Below are 23,297 nucleotides of genomic sequence, written 5' to 3' on the forward strand. Positions count from 1 at the left end.
AGATCGCTGGTATGGGACTATGGGATATTCCCATGAGGAAGCCAAGTGACCCTGTGGTGCAACACGCAAGGAGAGGGGTTTGGTGACGTCAAAGACGCTCGAGGTGTTCGGCGGACTGGTAACACGAGAACGCCAATAGATATACACAGTATATACTGATTGATTATTGCTGGATATATAATATGGATTATATGGGACTTTTATTTAATTTTATTTTTTTCATTTTTTTAAGCTATGGTGAACACTTTTTTTTTGTATTTAATGGCATTTTATTGAGGGGAAAGCACTGCATTTTTTGTTTCTTTTATAAAACCTGCAATATGTACATTACTTATTTCTGACACCTGCTTTTTGAACATTATATACACCCGATACCTACACTCTATGTTATATATTTTTTACTTCTGTGCTCTAGCCCTGTGTTTTAGCCCTCTCCCACTTTTAGCACAATTTTGTCACACCCAAAATTCTCCATGGTACACAGTGCATGCTGCCTCCCTCTCCGCTGGCTGCCAGCGGGCTAGGGGGAGGGGTGGTCAGGCTCAGGCCTGATGAGGTCTGATGGGGGCTCCACGTTTTCCAACATGTTTTCTTATACATATTTAAGAAAGATGTATGAAAAAAGCAATTTTTGCTAAGCAATTTCTTATAATGCTGCAATTATTGGCTACAGGGATGTTTAGAGGATCTTAAGGTATCATTAGAAATATCTGTCCATACCTATGGCCATATGATATCTGTAAGCTGTTCAACAATAACAGGGTCTTCGAAGCCAGAGTACTTAATTTTTAAAAAAGGACAATGAAAATGTCTAATCCTGTGAATAGTTTTTAAACATTTTTACTCCCTCCTAAATACCCTAAATGTTCATGTGCATCTAAGCAACAAAAAAGAAGAAAAAAAAAAAAAAAAAAGAAGAAGAAGGGCATATTTTGCAGCTTACCAGTCCTCAGATGTGGGACTTGAATAAGTTTTCTTCTCTTCAGGTTTTCCAACCCTTTATTTTCACCTGATTGTGTCAGTAACATACTTTCAATCTTGTGATTACAACGCTTACTCATTGTACTGTATCTATGTACACACATTATCACCAAGGAATAGAAGGGTGACCAGTGTTCCATACTGTACTCCAAGATATGGAATGTAGGCATATCTTAATTTGGACAGTTCAGGATAGAGGCTGTTTTCATAGATCCTGGGGCATCCCCAAGTAATAAACAAGAAGGGCAGGCAACAACTAGCCAAACAAACTGTGCCAACAGTCCCAACAAGGGTCAAAAGGACCAAACTTCAGATTGCCGCTGCAAGAACTTTGCGGTCCTAAGCTGCATCTGCAGAAGATTGGATATGCATCTGGTAAAATATTGAAAGAATATGAACAAAGGACAAGGTGGAGACTTTTAAAGCAAGGCTACAGAGGCTTGGTGCTGTCTTGTCCCGGAAACACCAACGGACCTGGAAGAATGGGCGTGTAAAAGTGCAGGGAAGTTTTGTCTTTTAGGGTGGAACCTCTGGTCTTGTCCATAGAGCAATGGAGCACTTGGAAGTGGAAGGTCCCTTGCGTAGTCCTGAAAGAAGGATGAATAGGGAGTCCATCTCCCTAACAGAGTTGTTCCTTTGGAGGTAGACTCTGATGGCTCTGATTATATGCAGGCAATGAAGAGCAACTTCCTTTACTTTGAAGTAGGACACAAAGATGGAAGAACTAGGTCTTCATTGAGGTGGAAGACTGATACCACTTTAGGAAGACAAGATGGTCTTGGGCTATCTTGTCTTTCTGAAGAAGAATGAGGACTGGCTCCTTACCAAAAAGAGCCACAAGCTCAGAAACATGTCCGACAGACCTGACAGCAAAATAGACACTTTGAAGGAAAGGTAATCTTACGGGATTATTAACGATGAATATCATGTGTTTTTTTGGATTTGTGGTTGATGTTCTGTCTCTATCATTTAAAATACACCTAAGATTAAAATTATAGACCCTTCATTTCTTTGTAAGTGGACAAACTTACAAAATCTGCAGGGGATCAAATAATTATTTTCCCCACTGTATATTGATTTACTCTCTTTGTGTTTTTTTTTTTTTTGTTTTAAGTGTAGTGTTAACATGGAAATGTTAATACTTGACAGCCCAAGGCGGCTATGAGAGCACATCTGGGCTACTCATATGTATAGCCACCCTACCTGTTATAACTCCCTTTTTGATGCTGCACTGAACTTAATAGTCTACTAGATTTTCAGCATTAAGGCTAGCAGCAAGCCAGCCTAGCCCCACCTTTTAGAATATCAGACATCACGGATCTTTCTGCCAGTTTGTTGATCTGATTTATGATCGAATTCTGATAAGCACAGACCTATTCTCTTTGCCAAGTTTCTGAAATGTAACTAGTTGACTATAGCTATAGTGTGAAGGCTGGGGGAAGCAAAAGGGACTCTCTGACTTCAGAGGAGGGAGAAGATTGGCTGGTTTCAGGATTAGGCTTCTTCTGCTCTGGAAAAGTAGTACTCTTACTCAGGGATTAACAAATTTACTTTGAATCCAGGAGCCAGCTAAAAAAGTTAGGAGCCAATTCTTTTTTTTTATTAAACGACTTTATTTTCAATGATGTAGATGGCTGATCTTGAATTTGCGCAGAGGGGACTGGAGCTGAGGTTTTTGATGTGTGTGTGGTACGCTGTGTGGGCTGGACTCCGCTCGCCTCCAGCATCACATGTGGGGACTGGCGGCGAGGAGGGGTGGGACACAGTATGTACGGTATGGCTGGTGTCAATGGAGAGGGGAGTGTGGGGGAGCCTTTCTGCATGGCAACCATGGGAGTGCTGGGGGAGGGGGCAGAGGGTGCATGGGGGTGCTGGTGTGTGGATAGGAAGAGAGAAACTTTGGCTCTGCTGTGGATAAGCTGCATGTCTGAGGCAACAGGCAATGAGAGTTGCTGGCGGTGAGCTGGTGGAAGGCCAGGTGCCGGGACGTGGTTTCTGGGATTTGTCAAGCCCTGCCTCCCTCCCTATATATCCTGGTTCCTCCCCTCTATACATCTCCCCCCCCCCCCGTATACACACTGGTTCTGGGTCCCTCCCCCCTCTCTATATGCACCCTGCCCCCCCCTCCTCTGCACACACACGTCATGTCTACCCCCTCTATATGCCCAGGATTTGGTCGGTCTCTCTCACAGCGAACATACAGCCAAGGCAACTCTATCCTCCACCACATCAAGCTCCTGCAGGGAGTTCTGGCAGTCTGCCCGCTCCATCAGGTGGAAGGGTGCTGAGGTGTCTGTCTCTCTGCCGCCCACTCAGTCAGCTGGAGGCCACACACGGGGCGGCACACAGGCCACCGGGTCCCAACCTCACCCCCCGCCAACCCCTTCGCCCCCACACCATGTGCACACCAGGTGAGCTCTGGGGGGGGAGCAAGGCCAGCGATGAGCCATCAGAGCTGGCTCATCCTTGGACCCTGTTCGGGCATTGGGGGACAGGATAGCGGCCCCCTGAGGGTAGAAGCCCGACGGTGAGAGGCGCCAGGTCCCGATTTCTGGTCACAATGGCGACTTAGATGGACTGGGATTTGTCAAGCCCTGCTCTTACTAACAGTGACACCCTTTGTCTTTTTGGTGGTTTGTTAAGACAACTTCACACTCACCATCAAACATGCACAGCTAGCTTTTTTTTTTTTTTGCATTGCTGTTCCACAGACTAAACACAATTAGCCAAGGGGACCTCCTTATATTAACAGAACAGAGCCACATTCAGCAGTCTAAGTGTTCTACAAATAAAAGGGATGTTAAAGACTGTAGCTGGATTCTTTGACATAAGCCGAGTCCATTACTCCAAAGCCAACCATGCATGAATCAAAATTTGGCCAGTTCAGCAGGGACATGGTGGTTGTACAGAAGTCGATTTACCAATCAACTTCTATACAACTGTCCTGTTGGAATTTCTCAACTCAATCAGCGTGACTAACCAACACCGCTTATAATTGTATTTTGATGGTGGGTATGTCTCCTCACTATCAGAATACAAAGGCATAGTGGAGATGATTCACCCGTCCACATCAAATGTGTGGTTGTGGAAATGAAGTCTTTTTTTTTCAGTTCATCCTACAGGTTGAATTGGAAAAATAAAAAAAAATAATAAAAAAAAAAAAAAAAAAAAAAAAAAAAAAAAAAAGGAGTCATCTATGGGCTGCTTAAGCTTTGACAGACTCACATTATAGCTATGTAAGGATATATTAGGACCTGTTAGTCTAAACAAGGATTTGGAATAGGCTTCCAAACATTTGTTAATGGGGTCCTTAAACACTTGGGCATCCTCAACAGGTACACTGGGAACAGCCAACTTCTTGACCTTCTACACACCGACATTTTCTTCAAAAAGATTGGGTGGCTGCCTTACAAACTTGAAAAATTGAAGCCTAATGGCAAAAAGCCAACATCACACTCACCACTGAAGTGGAATAAGCTATGACTAAGAAAGAAGGTTCCAATTTGAATGACCCAACTGTCCAATCCAGAAAAAAGGGAAAAAAAGGAGACACCTCTGAACTGAAAAAAAAAAAAAAAAAAAAAACCAAAAAAAAAAAAAAAAACACTAAATGCTCCAGTCATTAGGATATAAACCTATTTAATGTAAGCTTATTTTGACAATAAAGCATATTATATTAGGAAAGCAGTGCCAAGGAAACTTGAGAGTCCATTTATTGAAACCGCTAAGGATTAAAATTTGCTAATGTACTCTGTATCAAAAAACTGTCATTTTCTTCCCATAAAATACTATTTTCACATTTTGTTCATGCTTTTTAGCATCTCAATGCTGCCGGTCTCCTCACGTGTACTCACACCAATGACAGCTTCTCATTAGTGCTCTGGACCAGCTTTCCAATTGTGACAGTGGACCATGATGTCAAATTGTATCGGCACGGCCACTTATAGAAGAAGCACAATTGGGAGAGGATGTTTCACCCCATAGAAGCTAGTGCGTAAAGAAAGACTGTGATGGTGAGGTCACCATAGGACTATAATAAAAACCACAGACTTACAAAAAAAAAAAAAGTTTTTGAAAATTACATTACCTTAATAAAGCTTAGATGAGATTTTAATGACTATTTTAGTCTATGTTAACAAATGCACTGGATTGGTTGCATCCATATCATAGACATATCAAAGACATTGCACAAAAAGTTAATATGTACATAAATGGCCATAAATGTGACATTCCACAAGCAATAATTTGGACATGTATTAACCTTAACTCATACCTTGTTAAGTTCCTCTATTCTTCGTATTAAGTAAGGATTACTTGAAGAATTTTCAAAGTAGACATAATCTGCAAATATAGTACATAATTTCAGTATGGGAATAATGTAGTAAGTTAAAACACAAAAAGTAAACCAAAAACTACTTTTAAATAAAAATATTACATGTATTTTCCTTGCTGTAAACTGATTTTAAGAAGGCACTGCTGGGGTAGAACGGATGGGGAGTTTGAGTTAACGGAGTGCAAAATGGTTCTTTGAAGTACCGTATTTTTCGCTCCATAAGACGCACCTGACCATAAGACGCACCTAGGCTTTAGAGGCAGAAAACAGGGGAAAAAAAATTCTGAACTAATGGACTGCAGACATAGTACAGGAGATGACCAGAGTCTGCGGACATAGTACAGGAGATGACCAGAGACTGCAGACATGGTACAGGAGATGACCAGAGACTGCGGACACGGTACAGGAGATGACCAGAGACTGCGGACACGGTACAGGAGATGACCAGAGACTGCAGACACGGTACAGGAGATGACCAGAGACTGCAGACACGGTACAGGAGATGACCAGAGACTGCAGACACGGTACAGGAGATGACCAGAGACTGCAGACACGGTACAGGAGATGACCAGAGACTGCAGACACGGTACAGGAGATGACCAGAGACTGCAGACACGGTACAGGAGATGACCAGAGACTGCAGACACGGTACAGGAGATGACCAGAGACTGCAGACACGGTACAGGAGATGACCAGAGACTGCAGACACGGTACAGGAGATGACCAGAGACTGCAGACACGGTATAGGAGATGACCAGAGACTGCAGACACGGTATAGGAGATGACCAGAGACTGCAGACACGGTACAGGAGATGACCAGAGACTGCAGACACGGTACAGGAGATGACCAGAGACTGGACAGCACAGGAGATGACCAGAGACTGCGGACAGTACAGGAGATGACCAGAGACTGCGGACAGTACAGGAGATGACCAGAGACTGCGGACAGTACAGGAGATGACCAGAGACTGCGGACAGTACAGGAGATGACCAGAGACTGCGGACAGTACAGGAGATGACCAGAGACTGCGGACAGTACAGGAGATGACCAGAGACTGCGGACAGTACAGGAGATGACCAGAGACTGCGGACAGTACAGGAGATGACCAGAGACTGCGGACAGTACAGGAGATGACCAGAGACTGCGGACAGTACAGGAGATGACCAGAGACTGCGGACAGTACAGGAGATGACCAGAGACTGCGGACAGTACAGGAGATGACCAGAGACTGCGGACAGTACAGGAGATGACCAGAGACTGCGGACAGTACAGGAGATGACCAGAGACTGCGGACACTACAGGAGATGACCAGAGACTGCGGACACTACAGGAGATGACCAGAGACTGCGGACACTACAGGAGATGACCAGAGACTGCGGACACAGTACTGGGATGACCAGAGACTGCGGACACAGTACAGGGATGACCAGAGACTGCAGACACAGTACAGGGATGACCAGAGACTGCGGACACAGTACAGGGATGACCAGAGACTGCGGACACAGTACAGGGATGACCAGAGACTGCGGACACAGTACAGGGATGACCAGAGACTGCGGACACAGTACAGGGATGACCAGAGACTGCGGACAGTACAGGAGATGACCAGAGACTGTGGACAGTACAGGAGATGACTGCTGACCTTTGGGGAGGGGGGGAGCGGGTACCTGAATTTGGCAGGTACCCGCTCTTACTTCCGGAGTTGTTCTTTGATCTTACCTGTTCCTCTATCCAGCCGCGCGCTGTCTACCCGGCTTCTGTAGTGTGGGCGCTCGGCGGACAGCTGGATGCCCAGTGCGCATGAGCAAGAAGTGCTGCGCTTTGTGATTGGTCCGGCGGCTTCTGGGATCTGTCATGTGTCCCAGGTACCGCCTTACCATTCACAAAAAAGCACCGCTTCTTGCGCATGTGCACTTGGGACCCGGCTGTCACGCACACTACAGAAGCCGGGAAGACAGCACGCCGCTGGATAGAGGAACAGGTAAGGTCCCACTGCAGAGCTGAGCGGCCGGCCCGGTATTCTGACACGGCGGCGGTGGAAATACCGGACCGGCCACTCCATATTCGCTCCATAAGACGCACTGACATTTCCCCCCTTTTTTGGGGGGAAAAAAGTGCGTCTTATGGAGCGAAAAATACGGTAATCTTCCTACCACTAAATGTCTTTAGCAGCATCCAACAAAATCTTGTTTCTGGAGGGAGTGCAGACGTGGGTATAGAAGAGGTTACCCCTAGAGATCCCACACCATTTCTGTGAAGTAGAGGGTTTCTGTGCTCCTAGCAAATAAACTGCTTATTTTACTCAGTCCAGATACAGAAAATCCAGGGCTTCCACGGCATGTCACTATAAATACAAACCAGCACACCAGTAAAGTTCCTTTATTAAATCAAATAGCTAAAAACAACTCGACAGGTACGCCGACTCATTTACGCCACTCCAGGCCATACCTACGGCATGTCACTCTATTGCATCAAAAATCTAAAAACAGTTAAAGCAGGTTAAACCCACCCAGCCAACAACCATTTCTCATTCAAAGTGCACGCTTTCTAGAGGCACTTGTTTTTCTTTCTTTTGGACAAGGTGTGGCAAGGTGCTGATTGATGAGCAATTGGATTGTAAATTGGTAATAAATGCTGATAGTCACACTCCATGCAACTTGTTTCATTCTACTGTGCAGCAAACACAGCCTACATGAGAGAGGCAATGCTGCACTGAATTCAGAAGTCATGCAATAGAATTGCCACCACCGCATTAGGTATACTTCACTGGCAGGCTCAACAGACTGGCGCACAGTCATGAACTTTTATCTTGTTTTAACCGCTTGTCCGCCGCCCTATAGTAGAATTAGTGCTAGAGGGCGACAGGGCTGTGGAAAAATAATGTGTGTACACACACACACACACACACACACACACACACACACACACACACACACACACACACACACACACACACACACACACACACACACACACACACACACACACACACACTTTGCATTTCTATGCGGGGGAGTGGGCGTCGCCATTGGCAGCTACAGATGTCAATCACCATGCCCCACCGACACCCGGCGATCGCCAAGTAAAACTGACAGGGGAAAGACCTGTGTGTTAAAAAAAAAAAAAAAAAAAAAACCAATTAGTGACAAAAAAAATTACAACATCAAAAAACTTGCCATGCCTCTTACTAAATGCCTCATACTATCTACTTTCCAAAAGAGTGTCATTTGGGGGGATTTGTACTGTCTTGGCACTCTATGCCCAGTGGTGATGAAATACCACCAAAAGAAAGCTCTATTTGTGTGAAACAAAAGATATAAATGTCATCTGCACATAGTATTGCATGTCCGTGCAACTGCTAGTTAAAGTAGCACAGTGCTGAAAAGCCAAGAAATGCCCCAGTCATGAAGGGGGTGAAAACCTGGAGCTGAAGTGGTTAAACATGAAAATCAAGCATAAACCCAGGATTATGCAGAAGCACTAGTGTGAATGTAATGCATTTGTGCCCCACCCATTCTATTATTGCAAGTTATAATCTGTTAAGAAACAAAAGGAGGGCCAGGAATATGAAGAGCGGTTATCCATCTACTTACCATAATTCTAGAAAAAAAAAAAAAAAAAGTATATATTTTTACAGCAAGTATGCAGAGAATTTTTCATATTCTTAGGGGCAGCTTTCCTGATGGTGACAACAATGCTAGCATAATAATAGGTATTTTAACCAGAATTTTCCAAAGGAGGAAGGAGCCTGACCATGGCTTGAAGCGGGACGCTCGATGTGAGGGCTCCCGGCTCCCAAGCACCTCCAGTGTCCTGCCGAGAAGGGGAGAGATGAGCGGGAAGCCCTGGAGATCCTAGCCGGGGAGAGGGGGGACTTGTCTGTTGGGGTGCGGGACCCGCGAGTTGGGTGGAGTGCCGTCGAGCGGAGCAGCTGGACCGGGGGCATCTGGAGTGACTACCGTTGCGGCGGGTCTTCCTGCTCTCCTGGCCAGGTACTGTGTGTTCCCCGGAGCTCAGTGGACGTCAGGCAGTCAGGTGATCTGCCGCAAGGGAGTTCGGGGATTTAGAGGAGCCAGCCAATGTTTCAGGAAGTGAGGGAGACACCGGCTTCTCCTCTCGCACACGGGACTGTGGCAGCTAAGAGACCCATCGAAACGAGATGGGTGAACCCCCCTGCAATATACCTCAATCTACCCATTATGTGAGGGGAATATTGAAAGCAATATCCCCCAGAAGAGAGAACCTGGAGCCGCCTGACCCCTCACTTGGAGGGAAGAAAGATGTCCAAAGTCCGGGAAATATCTCTCATAGAAGGTCAGTCTCTACAGAAATCAGAGATCTCACACGGGGGAGAAGTATTCCTGTTCAAGTGCAGGAAATGTTTTTCACGAAAGTTCTCTCTTTATATATAGCTGTGATGACATAAGGAGGAGCAGCCATGCCCTTGTTCGGAGTGCGGGAAATGTTTTTCACAGAACTCCAGTCTGCATGTATATTAGAGACCTCACATGGGGAAGATGCTACACTCCTGTCCTTAGTGCAGGAAATGTTCTCAGATAACTTTAGTCTTTACATATATCAGAGATCTCAAACAGGTGAAAAACCATATGATTGTCTAGAGTGCGGGAAGTGCTTTTCAGTGGAGACCAATATTTATACACATCAGAGATCTTACACGGAGAAGCTGTACTCCTGTCCGGAGTGTGGGAAATGTTTTACGGAGAAGCCCTTTAATTCACATACATCAGAGATCTCATCGCATCGGGGACAAGAGGGTGAGTGAGAGCGGCAAGACTACTGTGATTAATATATTGCAGGGGAATTGAACTGTATGATTTGAACTGTATGTTTCAACTGAGGAGGGGTTCACCCAAGGGGTCTTAAAAGGAAAAATCAGAAGGAGGACAATTTAAAACAGATAAAGACCTAGAAGAAGTGGATCCAGGCAGATGAGTCCACGAGTGGGGGGGGGGGGGGAAGAGAAAAAAAGAAAAGAAAAGAACTGAGAGGGGGATATCCTTGGAAGACAAATTTTGATATAAAAAAAATAGACCCCGCCCCCAGAATCAGAACCGTGGAAAATTGAAACAGTCCCTGACAGTATGAAAAATAAAGAACAATGGGAGGAGGGCCTAAGGCTTCCCAAGGGTCAATTAAAAAATATATATCCTCACAGGAGAAACAGACTCGAGAGAGACAACAGGGAATAAGTGTAAGAGGCAAGAGGGAAAACAGCGGAGAATGTTCCAGATTATCCCTGGGAATAGCGAACGGTAGTCAACATATAGAAGAGGAAGTGGATATGGATAATGTAGAAGAACAAGGAGGAGAGCTCACAGATGCCTACTAAAGCAGAAATAGCAGAAATGTTTAAAGGACTTGAAAGATCCCTAAAACAGGAATTGGCGAAATTACACAAAGACCTGGCGCAAATATTATCAAGAGTGGAAGAGACTGAAGAAAAACTAGATAAACATGCCCAAATTATACAGAAATTAGAAAAATGGACGATGGAAATGAGAAAAGAACAAAGAAATTTGTTCTATAAATTGGAAGACCAGGAGAATAGGGACAGGAGATGCAACCTAAGGATACGAGGCCTTCCAGAGATCTCCCAAGGAGAAGATTTGACGGAAATAACGAGAATGTTGATTACTATAATGGATAGAACTATAACAGAGCCTTTCAAAAACGGAGGGAGTCTATAGAATAGGAAAATACATACAAGAAGACAGAAAGGAAAAGCCAAGAGATGTAATAGTGCAAATCCATAACGATCAGGACAAAGAAGAGCTTTGTAAGAAGATAAAAGGAGAGCAATAATAAAATATGGAGAAATAAATATACAGATCTTTGCTGATTTAGCAGCGGAAAACTTTGAAGGAGAACTTTGAAACCGTTATTGGAACAGATGAGAAAACAGAATGTTCGATATAGCTGGGGGTTTCCAGTGTGTTTGATTGGATGGAGAAATGGACGTTCAGCAAGACTCAGATTCCCCGAAGATCTGAGAGACTTGATATACAGAAAATAAATATCCCTGGTTTGGAGGAAGAAGGAGAAATGTGGGCAATGGAAAAAGAGGGGAGGCAGGTAGCTCCAAGGAGAAATGGAGAGTAGGAATAGTAAAGAGGAATAACATGGGATAGAGGGGGGAGGGCTTTTTTTCCCTCTCTCCCTCCATTTCTGCTTCTCTCTCTCTTTATTTTTGAGTTTACTAGAGAGTGGCAGGACACGGAGGAGGAGATACGCGTATTGGTGAAAAGTTCATGGTCAGAGCTTCACCTTAAAAGTTGAATCAAAGGTGGGGTTAGGACCACAAATGATTCATAGGCAAAACATAAACCTAAAAGGGAGATGGGGAGGGAGGGGGAGAGATGTGGAGGGGTGGGAACGGGGAGGTGTTAGGTAGTGTAAGACTCTGCGATATAGTAGGAGATATATTAGTCTGGAGAAGTCCTAAAGAACGAAGGGAAAGATATGGACAGGAGAGGAGAAGAGAAGAGAGGACAGGGAGGAGAGGATAGGAGAATAAGGGAAGAATGGAAGAGATACACTTTGTGATTTATAATGTTAATGGATTAAATAGCCCTGGGATTAGATTCAGGATATTCAAAGAGATACAACATAGATTGTCTTCAATGGGTTTTTTTTTTTTGTTTTGTTTTTACAGGAGACACATCTGGAACGAGAAACAAATGTGAAATTAAAAATTCTAGATATTATCCACTATGGTTCTATGCAGATTCCCCAATTAGAAGAGCCAAGGGAGTGGCAATAGGCTTCGCGAAAAGTATAAAAGTTTAAGTTAGAAGATAGACTGGTAGATCCCGAAGGGAGATTTCTGTTTCTGAAGGGAAAACTACAAGAAATAGATTGTACATTAGCAAATATTTATTGCCCGAATAAGAAACCGGAGATATACTTCAAAAAATACTCTGAAAAAATTAATGGATTTCAAAAAAAGGTAGTTTAATCGTTGTAGGAGATTTCAATTCCTGTATGGAACCTCAGATAGACATGACATCTCCTGTGCAGAGGGAGGAAAGTAGGTCTATGAGATCCCTGAAAAAAGTGATATTCCAATGCCAACTTGTGGATATATGGAGAATAAAGCATGTGAAGGAAAGTGATTATACGTTTTATTCCCATGCACATGAGATGTACTCGAGATTGGATTATATATTGCTGGAACATCGACTTATTGAGTCTTTGGTCAAAGTAAAAATAGAAGTGATGTCAATATCGGATCATGCCCTGGTCACAATGCAATTAGCATGGGGAAAGGAACTGAAAGGGGGAAGAGTATGGAGGTTAAAATGAGATACTCCTCCAGGATCAAGAGACAGACCAAAAAATTAAGAGAGAAAGAGCAATTTTTTGAGGAAAATTATACTGGGGAAGTGTCTGTAGCAACGGTGTGGGAGGCTCATAAGGCCTATATTAGAGGAATACTAATAGCTATTGGGGCAAAGAAGAAGAGGGAAAGAAGGGAAAAAATGAATGCGCTCCTCGGGGAACTCTGAGATTGAGCAGACACAAATATAGAACAAAAAAGAGATTATGCAGAGGGTAATAAATAAAACAGAATTAAATAATTTTCTGGAAGAAGAGAAGAGAACAGTGTTTAATAAAATGATTACTGAGAGATATAGATGGGGAGACAGGCCAGGAAAGTATTTAATGAGAGCTCAGAGGGGAAAAAAAAAAAAATCTAAAAAAACTTTATAGAGAAAATAAGAGATCCCAAAAGGAGAATTAGTGTTTTCAACTAAAGATATAGCTAAAGCGTTAAAAGAATACTATAATAAATTATATAATATTATCCCCCTTAGCTCTTCAAATAAAGAGGGAGCAGGAAAAATAGAAAAAAGGCAGTTATTACTTAAAAAATGCAGAATTACCGAAAATAAGTGAGGAACAATTATAATCCCTTGAATTAGCAATAAACGCAGGAAGAAATAGAACTAGCACTAAAAAGTACTGCAGCTGGGAAAAGTCCAGGACCAGATGGATATACTGTGAGGTATTATAAAAAAATATAAGGAACCATTAGTACCCAAATTGAAGATATATATGAATGCATTGGGGTGAGAAATGGAAATGAGGAGGGAATCCCTACAAGCACATGTAGTTCTTGAACAATGAATAACATCTCTACCTTCCTTATGTATAAGTTATAGACCGATTTCCTTATTGAACACAGATACTAAATTAAATGCAAAAGTTTTGGCAAACAGGTTGAAAGATCTAATGCCGGAATGGATACACATAGATCAAGTGGGCTTTGTTCCAGGGAGAGAGGGTAGAGATAATGGACTGAGATCTTTGATCCGCATACAAAAAAAGCAGGAAAGAGAAAACCGATGCGATGGTACTCTCGATTGATGTACCATAGGCATTCGATAGAGTAGATTGGGGATATATGATGGACACATTGTAAGAATTGGGGATAGGACATAGAATGAGAGAATGGATAAGGAAGCTGTATAGTCAACCCTCTGATAATTCCACGTTAACCATGATTGCTGCAGAGTATTTTGGGATGCTAAATAGAACAAGACAAGAAAGCCCTCTGTCTCCACTTCTAAATATTTTGTCACTGGAATCTCTATTGGCTACAATAAGGAACAATATAGATATAAAGGGAATATGGGTAGGAGATACAGAGCATAAGGTGGCAGCTTATTCAGATGATATTATTATTATACAGTATTTATAAAGCGCCCATAGTTCGCTCAGCGCTGTACATTACAAAGGGGGACAGAACATGTGACAGAACAATAACAATACAATGCAAAACATGAGGGGATTGAGGGCCCTGCTCTTTCGAGCTTACAATCTAGGAGGGAGGGGATGGTGGCACAGGAGGAGATAGCTGTGGGGGATGGAGTGGTAGGAAGAGTGGAGGAGGTCGGCAGGGGGTGGGGTAGGCTTCCCTGAAGAGATGGGTTTTCAGGGTGCGACTAAAGGAGAGTAGGTGATAATCTGATGGGTTGGGGCAGGGAGTTCCAGAGGATGGATGACACCCTGGAGAAGTCCTGGAGGCGGGCATGGGAGGAGGAGACCAGGGAACTAGAGAGAAGGAGGTCTTGTGAGGAGCGGAGTGTGCGTGCTGGGTGGTACTTGGATATTAGGTCAGTGATGTAGTTCAGGGCAGTGTGGTGGACAGCTTTATACGTCAGTGTTAGGATTTTGAATTTGATCCGTTGCGCAATCAGAAGCCAGTGGAAGGATTGGCAGAGGGGGGTGGTGGAGATGGAGCAGTTGGAAAGGTGAATGAGTCTGGCTGCCGTATTCATGATCGACTGAAGCGGGGATACCCAGCGGCGAGGCAGGCCAGTAAGGAGGAAGTTGCAGTAATCGAGTCGTGATATGATGAGGGAGTGGATGAGCTGTTTAGTGGTTTCTGGGGTTAGAAACGTGCGTATTTTGGCGATGTTGCGGAGGTGGAGCCTGCACGAGCTTATTAAAGATTGGACTTGGGGCTGGAAGGATAGGTTGGAGTCCAGAATGACACCAAGTAATCTGGCCTGCGGGGCGGGTTTGATGGTGGACATGATGGAGAAGGCAATGGGGGGTGGTGTCCGGGCTGGGGGAAGACAAGAAACTCGGTCTTGGAGAGGTTCAGTTTAAAGCAGTGTTTTTCAATTCCAGTCCTCATGGACCCCCAACAGGTCATGTTTTCAGGATTTCCATTATTTTGCACAGGCGATTTGATCAGTTTCAGTTGCCTTAGTAATTACCACAGCTGTTTCATCTGAGGGAAATCCTGAAAACATGACCTGTTGGGGGTCCATGAGGACTGGAGTTGAGAAACACTGGTTTAAAGGAAGTGGAGCGACATCCAGTCAGATATGTCGCTCAGTAGGTGTGTGATTCGGGCAGAGACTGAGGGGGTGAGGTGGGGGGGTTGAGAGATAGATTTGTGTGCCGTCGGCATATAGGTGGTAGTTGAAGCCATGAGAGTGTATGAGTTGGCCAAGGGAGGAGGTGTAGATGGAGAAGAGAAGGGGCCCGAGGACAGAGCCTTGAGGGAGCCCAACAGAGAGGGGGAGTGAGGGGGAGGTGGTAGCATTATAGGTAACGCTGAAAGAGCGTTGTGACAGGTAGGATGAGAGCAGGAGAGCAGAATCTCTGAGGCCAAGGGAGTGTAGTTTTTTTTGAGGAGGAGGGGGTGGTCGACTGTGTCGAAGGCCGCAGAGAGGTCAAGGAGTAGGAGCACTGAATAGTGGCCATTAGCTTTGGCGGTTAGCAGGTTGTTGGAGAGTTTGAGTAAGGCAGTTTCGGTGGAGTGTAGGGGACGGAAGCCAGACTGTAGGGGGTCGAGGTGGTTGTTGTCGTTGAGGTGAGAGCATAGGCGGGTGTAGACTAGGCGCTCGAGGAGTTTGGATGTAAATGGGAGCAGGAAGATGGGTCTGAGGTTGTTTGGGTGATTGGGGTCCAGGGAGGGCTTTTTAAGTATGGGGGTGATGTGTGCATGTTTCAGCGGGGAGGGGAAAGTGCCGGAGGAGAGGGAGAGATTAAAGATGTGGGTGAGGGAGCGTAGGATGGAGGGGGAGGGAGGTTGTAGGAATTGTGAGGGGATAGGGTCGAGGGGGCAGGTGGTGAGGTGGGCATCAGAGAGGATCTTGGAGACTTCCTCGATGGTAGTAAGGTCAAAGGTGTGAAGTGTTGAAGAGATGATATGCTGTTTTATGTGGGAAACCCAAAGGATAACATTGCCAAACTTAATGAGATCACTAAAAGAGTATGGGGAGATATCAAATTTAAAAATTAAGCCAACAAAAACAGAAAGTTTAAACATAAACCTTCCAAATAGGTTACAGGAGGAGTTTCCCTTTGTTTGGAGAGAAAAAAAAGTTGAAGTATTTAGGAATAAAATTAACTATATCCTCCAAGAACGTGTATAAAATGAATTCTATCCCATTGTTAAATGAGATCAGGGATGAATTAAGGAAATTAGGAGGGGGAACCCAGTCATGGATAGGTTGTATACATTTGATAAAAATGGTGATCGTTCTAAAAATAATTTAAAACATTTCAAATGATACCAATTAAACTACCAGAAGTATACTTTAGAACAATTAAAAAAATGTTAAGATTTATTTGGAGGAATAAAAAAACGAGAATAAGCCAGGAAATTTTATGTAGAAATAAAGAGAAAGGAGGATTGAGAGTTCCAGATTTAAAAATATATTTTAACTCGGTAATATTGGCAAGAATTTATGACTGGACATATAATATAATGCAAAAGGGAAAAGCTGGGTTAAAATAGAGAATATACTAAGTAATACTAAATTAAGTGGAATTGTATGGTTACCTCCACAATACAGAGGATTAGCAGACAGTAGAAGTTTGTTCACATTCAATGTTTTGAGTTTGGGATGTTTTACACAGACGCAAGGGATGGGAATTTAAGTCATTGTTAATGCCCTTAAGGTCCACAGAGTTTTTCTCCCCAGGTAAAGAAGGAATCACATGGACGTGGATTAAGTAGGAGGATGCACAATTAAGGGATATAATGGTGGGGGAGCAAATAGGATCACTTGGGGAATTGGAAAAAAAGGAGTTTTTACGAGAATGGATGAGTGGCGTTATTTTCAATTGAAACACTTTATAGGAAAGCTTCCAAAGCCTCTAAGAACAAGAGGATTGGAATCCTTTTAAACACCTATTAGGTACACGGGGAGATGGAAACACGGAACATCTACAATATATAAGATACTCACTGAAATAAAATGCAGATACAAGTCCTCCATATATAGAAAAATGGGAAAGAGAAATAGGTGTAACAATAGATGTGGAAAAACAGGAAAATGTATAGAATAATTCACGGAAATATAAATATGCAGGAGGTAGAAATGAACTATAAATGTTTAGCAAGATGGTATATTACACTGAGTGTGGCACATAGATTGAGTGGAGATAATTCACCTTCATGTTGGAGTAGATGTGGAGGTAGAGGCACAATGTATCACATATGGTGGGAGTGTTCTAAAATAAAAGAGTATTGGGGGAAAATAGTAAGCTTGATTCCGAAAATTACAAAGGTTAATATTCTACTAGACCCAGAGATTTGCCTTTTCCATAGTACTAAGCTTTCAGTTGAAAAATTCAAAGAATCTGGTTTATTGTACTATTTGAATGCAGCAAAGGGACTGATACCAAAGTTTTGGAGGAGACAGGAGGTGCCGAAAATAAAAGACTGGGTGGATCAAATATGTAAATTGGAGAAACTTTATCATATGAATGAAGATAAGATGGAGAGTCACCATACAAGATGGAACAAATGGGAGGAATTCAAAAAGTTAAAGCTAACCATAGAGGATATGGGGGACGAACATAGAATAATATGGGAATATATTTTGTTCTTTTATAGAGACTAAGATCTCCAGAAATGAACAGGAAAAGGCAGAGAAGGGGTTAAGGGTTGGATTTGGGGGGGAAGGGATGAAATGATAAATGTTTTGATAATGTGCTAAGGTTTTAATGAGTGCGTTTGTATAATGCGTTTATCTGGAAAATTAATATTTAAATAAAATATATATGTATTTTAAACACTTGCCCCTCCAGAGGATTTACCCCCCTTAATGACCAGGTCTCTTTTTGCTACTCGGCACTGATAATTGCGTGGTCATGCAATACGGTACATAAATTAAATTTATGTCCTTTTTTTTCCACACAAATAGAGCTTTCTTTCGGTGGTATTTTATCATCTGTGCGCTTTTTATTTTTCACGCTATAAAACAAAAAAAAAAAAAATTTTGAAGAAAAACTATATTTTTTACTTTCGGCTATAAAAAATATATAGTAAAAACTTAACGTTAGTTATAAATTTAGGCCAAAATGTATTCTGCTACATGTTTTTGGTAAAAAAAAAAAAAAATATCCTAAAAAAATCCTAATAAGTGTACATAGTTTGATACTGCAATTTACGCCATTTTTTTTTGCTAGACAGCGCTGCACTAGTTTAACTGACAATTACGTGGTCATGCAATACGGTACATAAATTAAAATACACAAACACCCCCAAATGACCCCTTTTCAGAAAGTCCATGGAAGATTTTTTTTCCACACATTTCTGGAAAATGACGAACATTTTTTTTTTTTTTTTTTTTTTTTTTTTTACACAAAGTTGTTACTTAAATGATATATTTCTCACACAAGCCATGGGTATATGTGGTAAAAAAAAACCAAAATACATTCTGCTACTTCTACCGAGTATGGGGATACCACATGTGAGACTTTTTGGGAGCCTAGCCACATACAGGAGCCTGAAATCCAATGACCACTTTAAAAGCCTAAAGTTGCGCAACTTCCTCATTTCACTTCCTCACTACCTATCACAGTTTCAGAGGCCTTGAAATGCCAGGATAGCACCAAACCCCCCAAATGACCCCTTCTTGGAGAGTAGACACCCCAAGGAATTTAAAAAGGATGGAAAGCCCTGGGAACTGAGGCACGGAGGACGCTGGGTGGCCACATGACCAGCCGTGGGGAAGTCCATGGAGGAGAGACGCTGGCCAGCAAAGGGGAGTGCATGCACTTCTGATCTCCCCTCTCTCCCTCACCCCCCCCCCCCCCATTGATTTTAGCTTGGGACTGCAGAGGGAGCTGGAGCCTGAGAGGAATGTTTGGCGGGGAATTCCACAACAGATAGACTGCTGAATTGAAGGGGTCCTCTTTTGCAACCCCCCTGCCAAGGAGACCGACAGAACTACCCCCCCCCCCAGATGTGGAGAAGGGAAAGTCTAATATGTGAGTGATAATGGCAGAAGAAAACTGAGTGTAATATAGGTTATGTGTTAAAAGGAAAAATTAAGTAAATATGGACTGTTAAAGGAGTGGGGTTGCATACAGGGTTCACTATGGTGACTATAGAGGGTCTTATACTCTTATATTCAAACAAATAAAGAACGTTAGCTCCTGCAGGGGGCCCACAAGGGGAATAGGGGGAAAGAAGAAGGAGAAGATCTAAAAGGAGGGGGAGATTATTAAACCCATTAGATATTTGAAATATAGCAAAATGAAGAACAAAGCAACAAAAAGGAGACGGGTCAAAAGCCCCCATATCAAGATCAATTAAGAAATATATCCCCTGGCAGGACAAATGGACCCCTGAGACGCAAAGTGGAATTCATGAAAAAAAGTGTGAGATCAAGATTCAAATTTACCAACTAAAATAGAAATAGCAGAAATGTTTAAAGGTTTGGAAATATCTATAAAAAAGAGAGATGGGAAAGTTACACAAAGATCTGGGGCATGTTCTTTCTAGAAAGCAGGAGATGGAAGAAAAAAAACAAACATGCTCAAGAGATACAGGCCTTAGAAAATAAATGGTGGAAATGAAATTGGAAGACCAGGAAAACAGGAATAGAAGATGCAACTTAAGTATACGCGGTTTACCAGAGATTCCCCAAGGAGATGACCTGAGGGAACCGGTAGAGAAAATGTTAGATACAATAATGGACAGATCTGCAGCAGAACCCTATAAAATTGATGGGAAGTACAGAATTGGAAGATTATACCAAGAAGGAGGAAAAGAAAGATTGAGAGATATCATCGCTCAATTCCGATATTATTGGGATAAAGAGGAGATCTGGAAGAGGATGAAAGGAAGAGCTACTATAAAATACGGAGAAATAAATTTACAGATCTTCACGGATCTTGCTGCAGAGACATGGTTAAGAAAGAAAATCTTGAAACCATTAGTAGAACAAATGAAGAAGCAGAACGTTCGCTATAGCTAGGGGTTCCCAGCATGTTTAATCGGGTGGAAAAATGGACGATCTGCAAAATTAAAAGGTTTCCTGAAGAAGACTTCTGTAAGAGACTTGAGTTGCAGAAAATAGACATACATGGGGGGGGAATGAGAGGGGGCAGGTAGTTCAGGAGGAGGGTGGGGGGGTGCCCCTTCTCCCCTCTTTTCCTCCTTGCCCCCTCCCTCTCCCCTTCCTTTTTTTTTTTTTGTCTTGGCAGGACGTTGGGGGGTAAAATGGGAAGAGGTGTTGACAATCAGAGCTCTACCATAAAGTGGAATCAAGAGTGGGATTAGGACCACAAATGATTCAGAGGCAAAAGATTAGCCTAAAAAGGAAGGGGTGGGGATGGGAGGGAGAAGGATATGGGGGGAGTTGGCAGCCTTAGATTATGCAGGATAGTAGGAAGTAGATTAGTCTGGAGAAATTCTGGAGAACAAAGGAGAAGGTATAGTGAAGAGAGGGAGAGAAAGGATAAGAGGGATGAGGGGAGATGAGAAAAAGAGAAGAACGGAGGAGATTCACTTTGTGATTTACAATGATAGAGGTTTAAAAAGTCCAGGGAAGAAATTTAGGATACTTAAAAGAACTTCAACATAGACTCTTCAGTGGTTTTTCTACAAGAGACACACCTAGTACAAGAAACAAATGTGACGCTACAACCCAGATATTATTCAGAGTGGTATTATGTAGATTCCCCAACTAAACGTGCAAAGGGAGTGGCAATAGGATTTGCGAAAAACATAAGGTTTAAGTTGGATGAGAGATTGGTAGATCCGGAAGGGAGATTCCTGTTCTTGAAAGGAAAACTACAGGAAATAGAATGCACATTAGCAAACATTTATTGCCCGAATAAGAGCCCAGAGGTATTTTTAAAAAATATTCTGAGGAAATTAATGGATTTCAAAAAGAGGCAATTTGATTGTGGCTGGAGATTTCAATTTTTGTATGGATCCACAGATGGATGTGGCCTATCCGGTGCAGAGATTGTAGGTCTCTGAGAAACCTGAAAAAAATGATATTTCAAAATATCAACTTGTAGATATTTGGAGAATTAAGCATATGAAGGAAAGATACTACACATTTTACTCTTATGCACACAAGATATATTCACGACTGGATTACATACTGTTGGACCATAGACCTATAGAGTCTCTGGTTAAAGTAAACATAGAAGTCATGTCGATTTCTGATCATGCTCCTGTCACAATGCAATTACTATGGGGAAATGAGCAGTGGGGAGGAAAATTATGCAGGTTAAAATGAGTCACTTCTCCAGGATCAAGAAACGAAACGGAAAGTTAAGGAACTAGAGCAATTTTTTTTAAGAAAATGACTCTGAGGAAGTGTCGGTAGGTACAGCGTGAGAAGCTTATAAGGTCTATATCAGAGGAATTCTAATAGCGACAGGAGCAAAAAAGAAGAGGGAAAGAAAAAATAAACACACTTTTTAGTGAACTCTAACTTAGAGCTGACACATAAAAATAGAGTAACAAAAGAGATCACGCAGAAGATAATAAATACAGTTGTGTTCAAAATAATAGCAGTCAGACATCACTAACCTGATCAATCACTGTTTTTGGTAGAAATGATATTTCTACATGGCAAATAATTGACTAGCAGGTGTAGTAGAGTAATAGAAATCCAACAGACCCAACAGTCATGACATGCATGCTGCCGATTCTGTGTAGATGAATCACTAATTGAAAGGGGCATGTTCAAAATAATAGCAGTGTGGAGTTCTATTAGTGAGGTCATTCATTCTTTGAAAAACAGGTGGCAATTATTGCCCTTATTTAAGGAAGGAAGGCAGCAAATGCTGTACATGCTGGTTACAGTGCATTTCTCTCTGAAATTCAGAGGAAAATGGGTCGTTACAGACATTGTTCAGAAGAATAGCGTACCTTCATTAAAAAGTTGATTGGAGAGGGGAAAACATATAAAGTGCAGAAAATGATAGGCTGCTCAGCTAAAATGATCGCATATGCTTTAAAATGGCAACCAAAACCTGAAAGACATGGAAGAAAGCGAAAAACTACCATTCGAATGGATAGAAGAATAGCCAAAATGGCAAGGACTCAGCCAACAATCAACTCCAGGAAGATCAAAGAAGGTCTAAAGTTACCTGTGAGTACTGTTACAATTAGAGGATGCCTATGTGAAGCCAAGCTATCTGCAAAAAAGCCCCCGCAAAGTCCCACTGTTGAAAAAAAACGACCTGTGCTGAAGAGGTTACAATTTTCCAATGAGCACATTGACTGGCCTAAGGAGAAATAGCGCAACATTTTGTGGACTGATGAAAGAAAGATTGTTCTTTTTGGGTCTAGTGGCCGGAGACAGTTTGTCAGACGACCCCCAAACACTGAATTCAAGTCACAGTACACTGTGAAGACAGGGAAGCATGGATGCGCAAGCATCATGATATGAGGATGTTTCTCATACTACAGTATTGGGCCTATTTATCGCATACCAGGGATCATGGATCAGTTTGAATACATCAGAATACTTGAAAAGGACACGCTACCTTATGCTGAAGAGGAAATGTCTTGATGAAACACCCATTTCAAGGGCAACGACCCCAAACACACCAGTAAACATGCAACATCTTGGTTCCAGACCAACAAGATTGACGTTATGGAGTGGCCAGCCCAATCCCCGGATCTTAATCCAATAGAAAACTTGTGGGGTGACATCAAAAATGCAGTTTCTAAGGCAAAACCAAGAAATGGAGAAGAAATGTGGAATGTAGTCCAGTCATCATGGGCTGGAATACCTGTTCACAGGTGCCAGAAGTTGGTTGACTCCATGCAACACAGATGTACAGCAGTTCCCAGAAACAGTGGTTATACAACTAAATATCAATTAAGTGATTCAAAGGAAAGCAAAATCTTCAAACATTTTTCAGTTTATATAGTGAATGTTTGAGTTTGTAAAGAAGAATACAAACACTGCTATTTTTTTGAACAGTCTAATATTCACTTTTCTTCAAATAAGTTGAAATATTTTTCTTCATGTTTTGATTTGGAATAGAATGTGTAGTGTTCCCAATGCATTTGTGTGTATGGAAATAAAAGCTATTAGAAGGATTTTGAGCTTTATTCACTTTTTTCAACACACTGCTATTTTGAACACAACTGTAACAATTGAGTACTGTCCGTAATACTTTATTTGCACTAACATACCATTTTGAGGACAAGCTTTCGGGGAATGTCCCTTTCTT

At 42.4% G+C, this 23,297-nt stretch overlaps 1 protein-coding gene across 9 annotated transcripts in view; it reads right to left on the reverse strand.

The window, feature by feature from the left end:
• MTA1 (metastasis associated 1) overlaps positions 1-23,297 on the reverse strand; it is a 388,726-nt gene that overhangs the window by 319,737 nt on the left and 45,692 nt on the right. For 8 of the 9 annotated variants that reach the window (XM_089681494.1, XM_089681493.1, XM_089681498.1 and 5 more), the window contains exons 1-2: positions 8,310-8,385; positions 5,255-5,322 (exon numbers count right to left, since the gene is read on the reverse strand). In XM_089681494.1, the coding sequence (XP_089537620.1) occupies positions 5,255-5,322; positions 8,310-8,370 (129 nt within the window). In that variant the 5' untranslated portion in view covers positions 8,371-8,385. Of the gene's footprint in view, positions 1-5,254; positions 5,323-8,309; positions 8,386-23,297 lie in introns of those variants that run through there. The other variant, XM_089681495.1, reaches the window with a different exon arrangement.

Source organism: Staurois parvus, unplaced genomic scaffold, assembly GCF_062004578.1.
Source record: "Staurois parvus isolate SC_StPar_1 unplaced genomic scaffold, SC_StPar_1.0 ptg000267l, whole genome shotgun sequence".
In the NCBI taxonomy this organism is placed as follows: Eukaryota; Metazoa; Chordata; class Amphibia; order Anura; family Ranidae; genus Staurois; species Staurois parvus.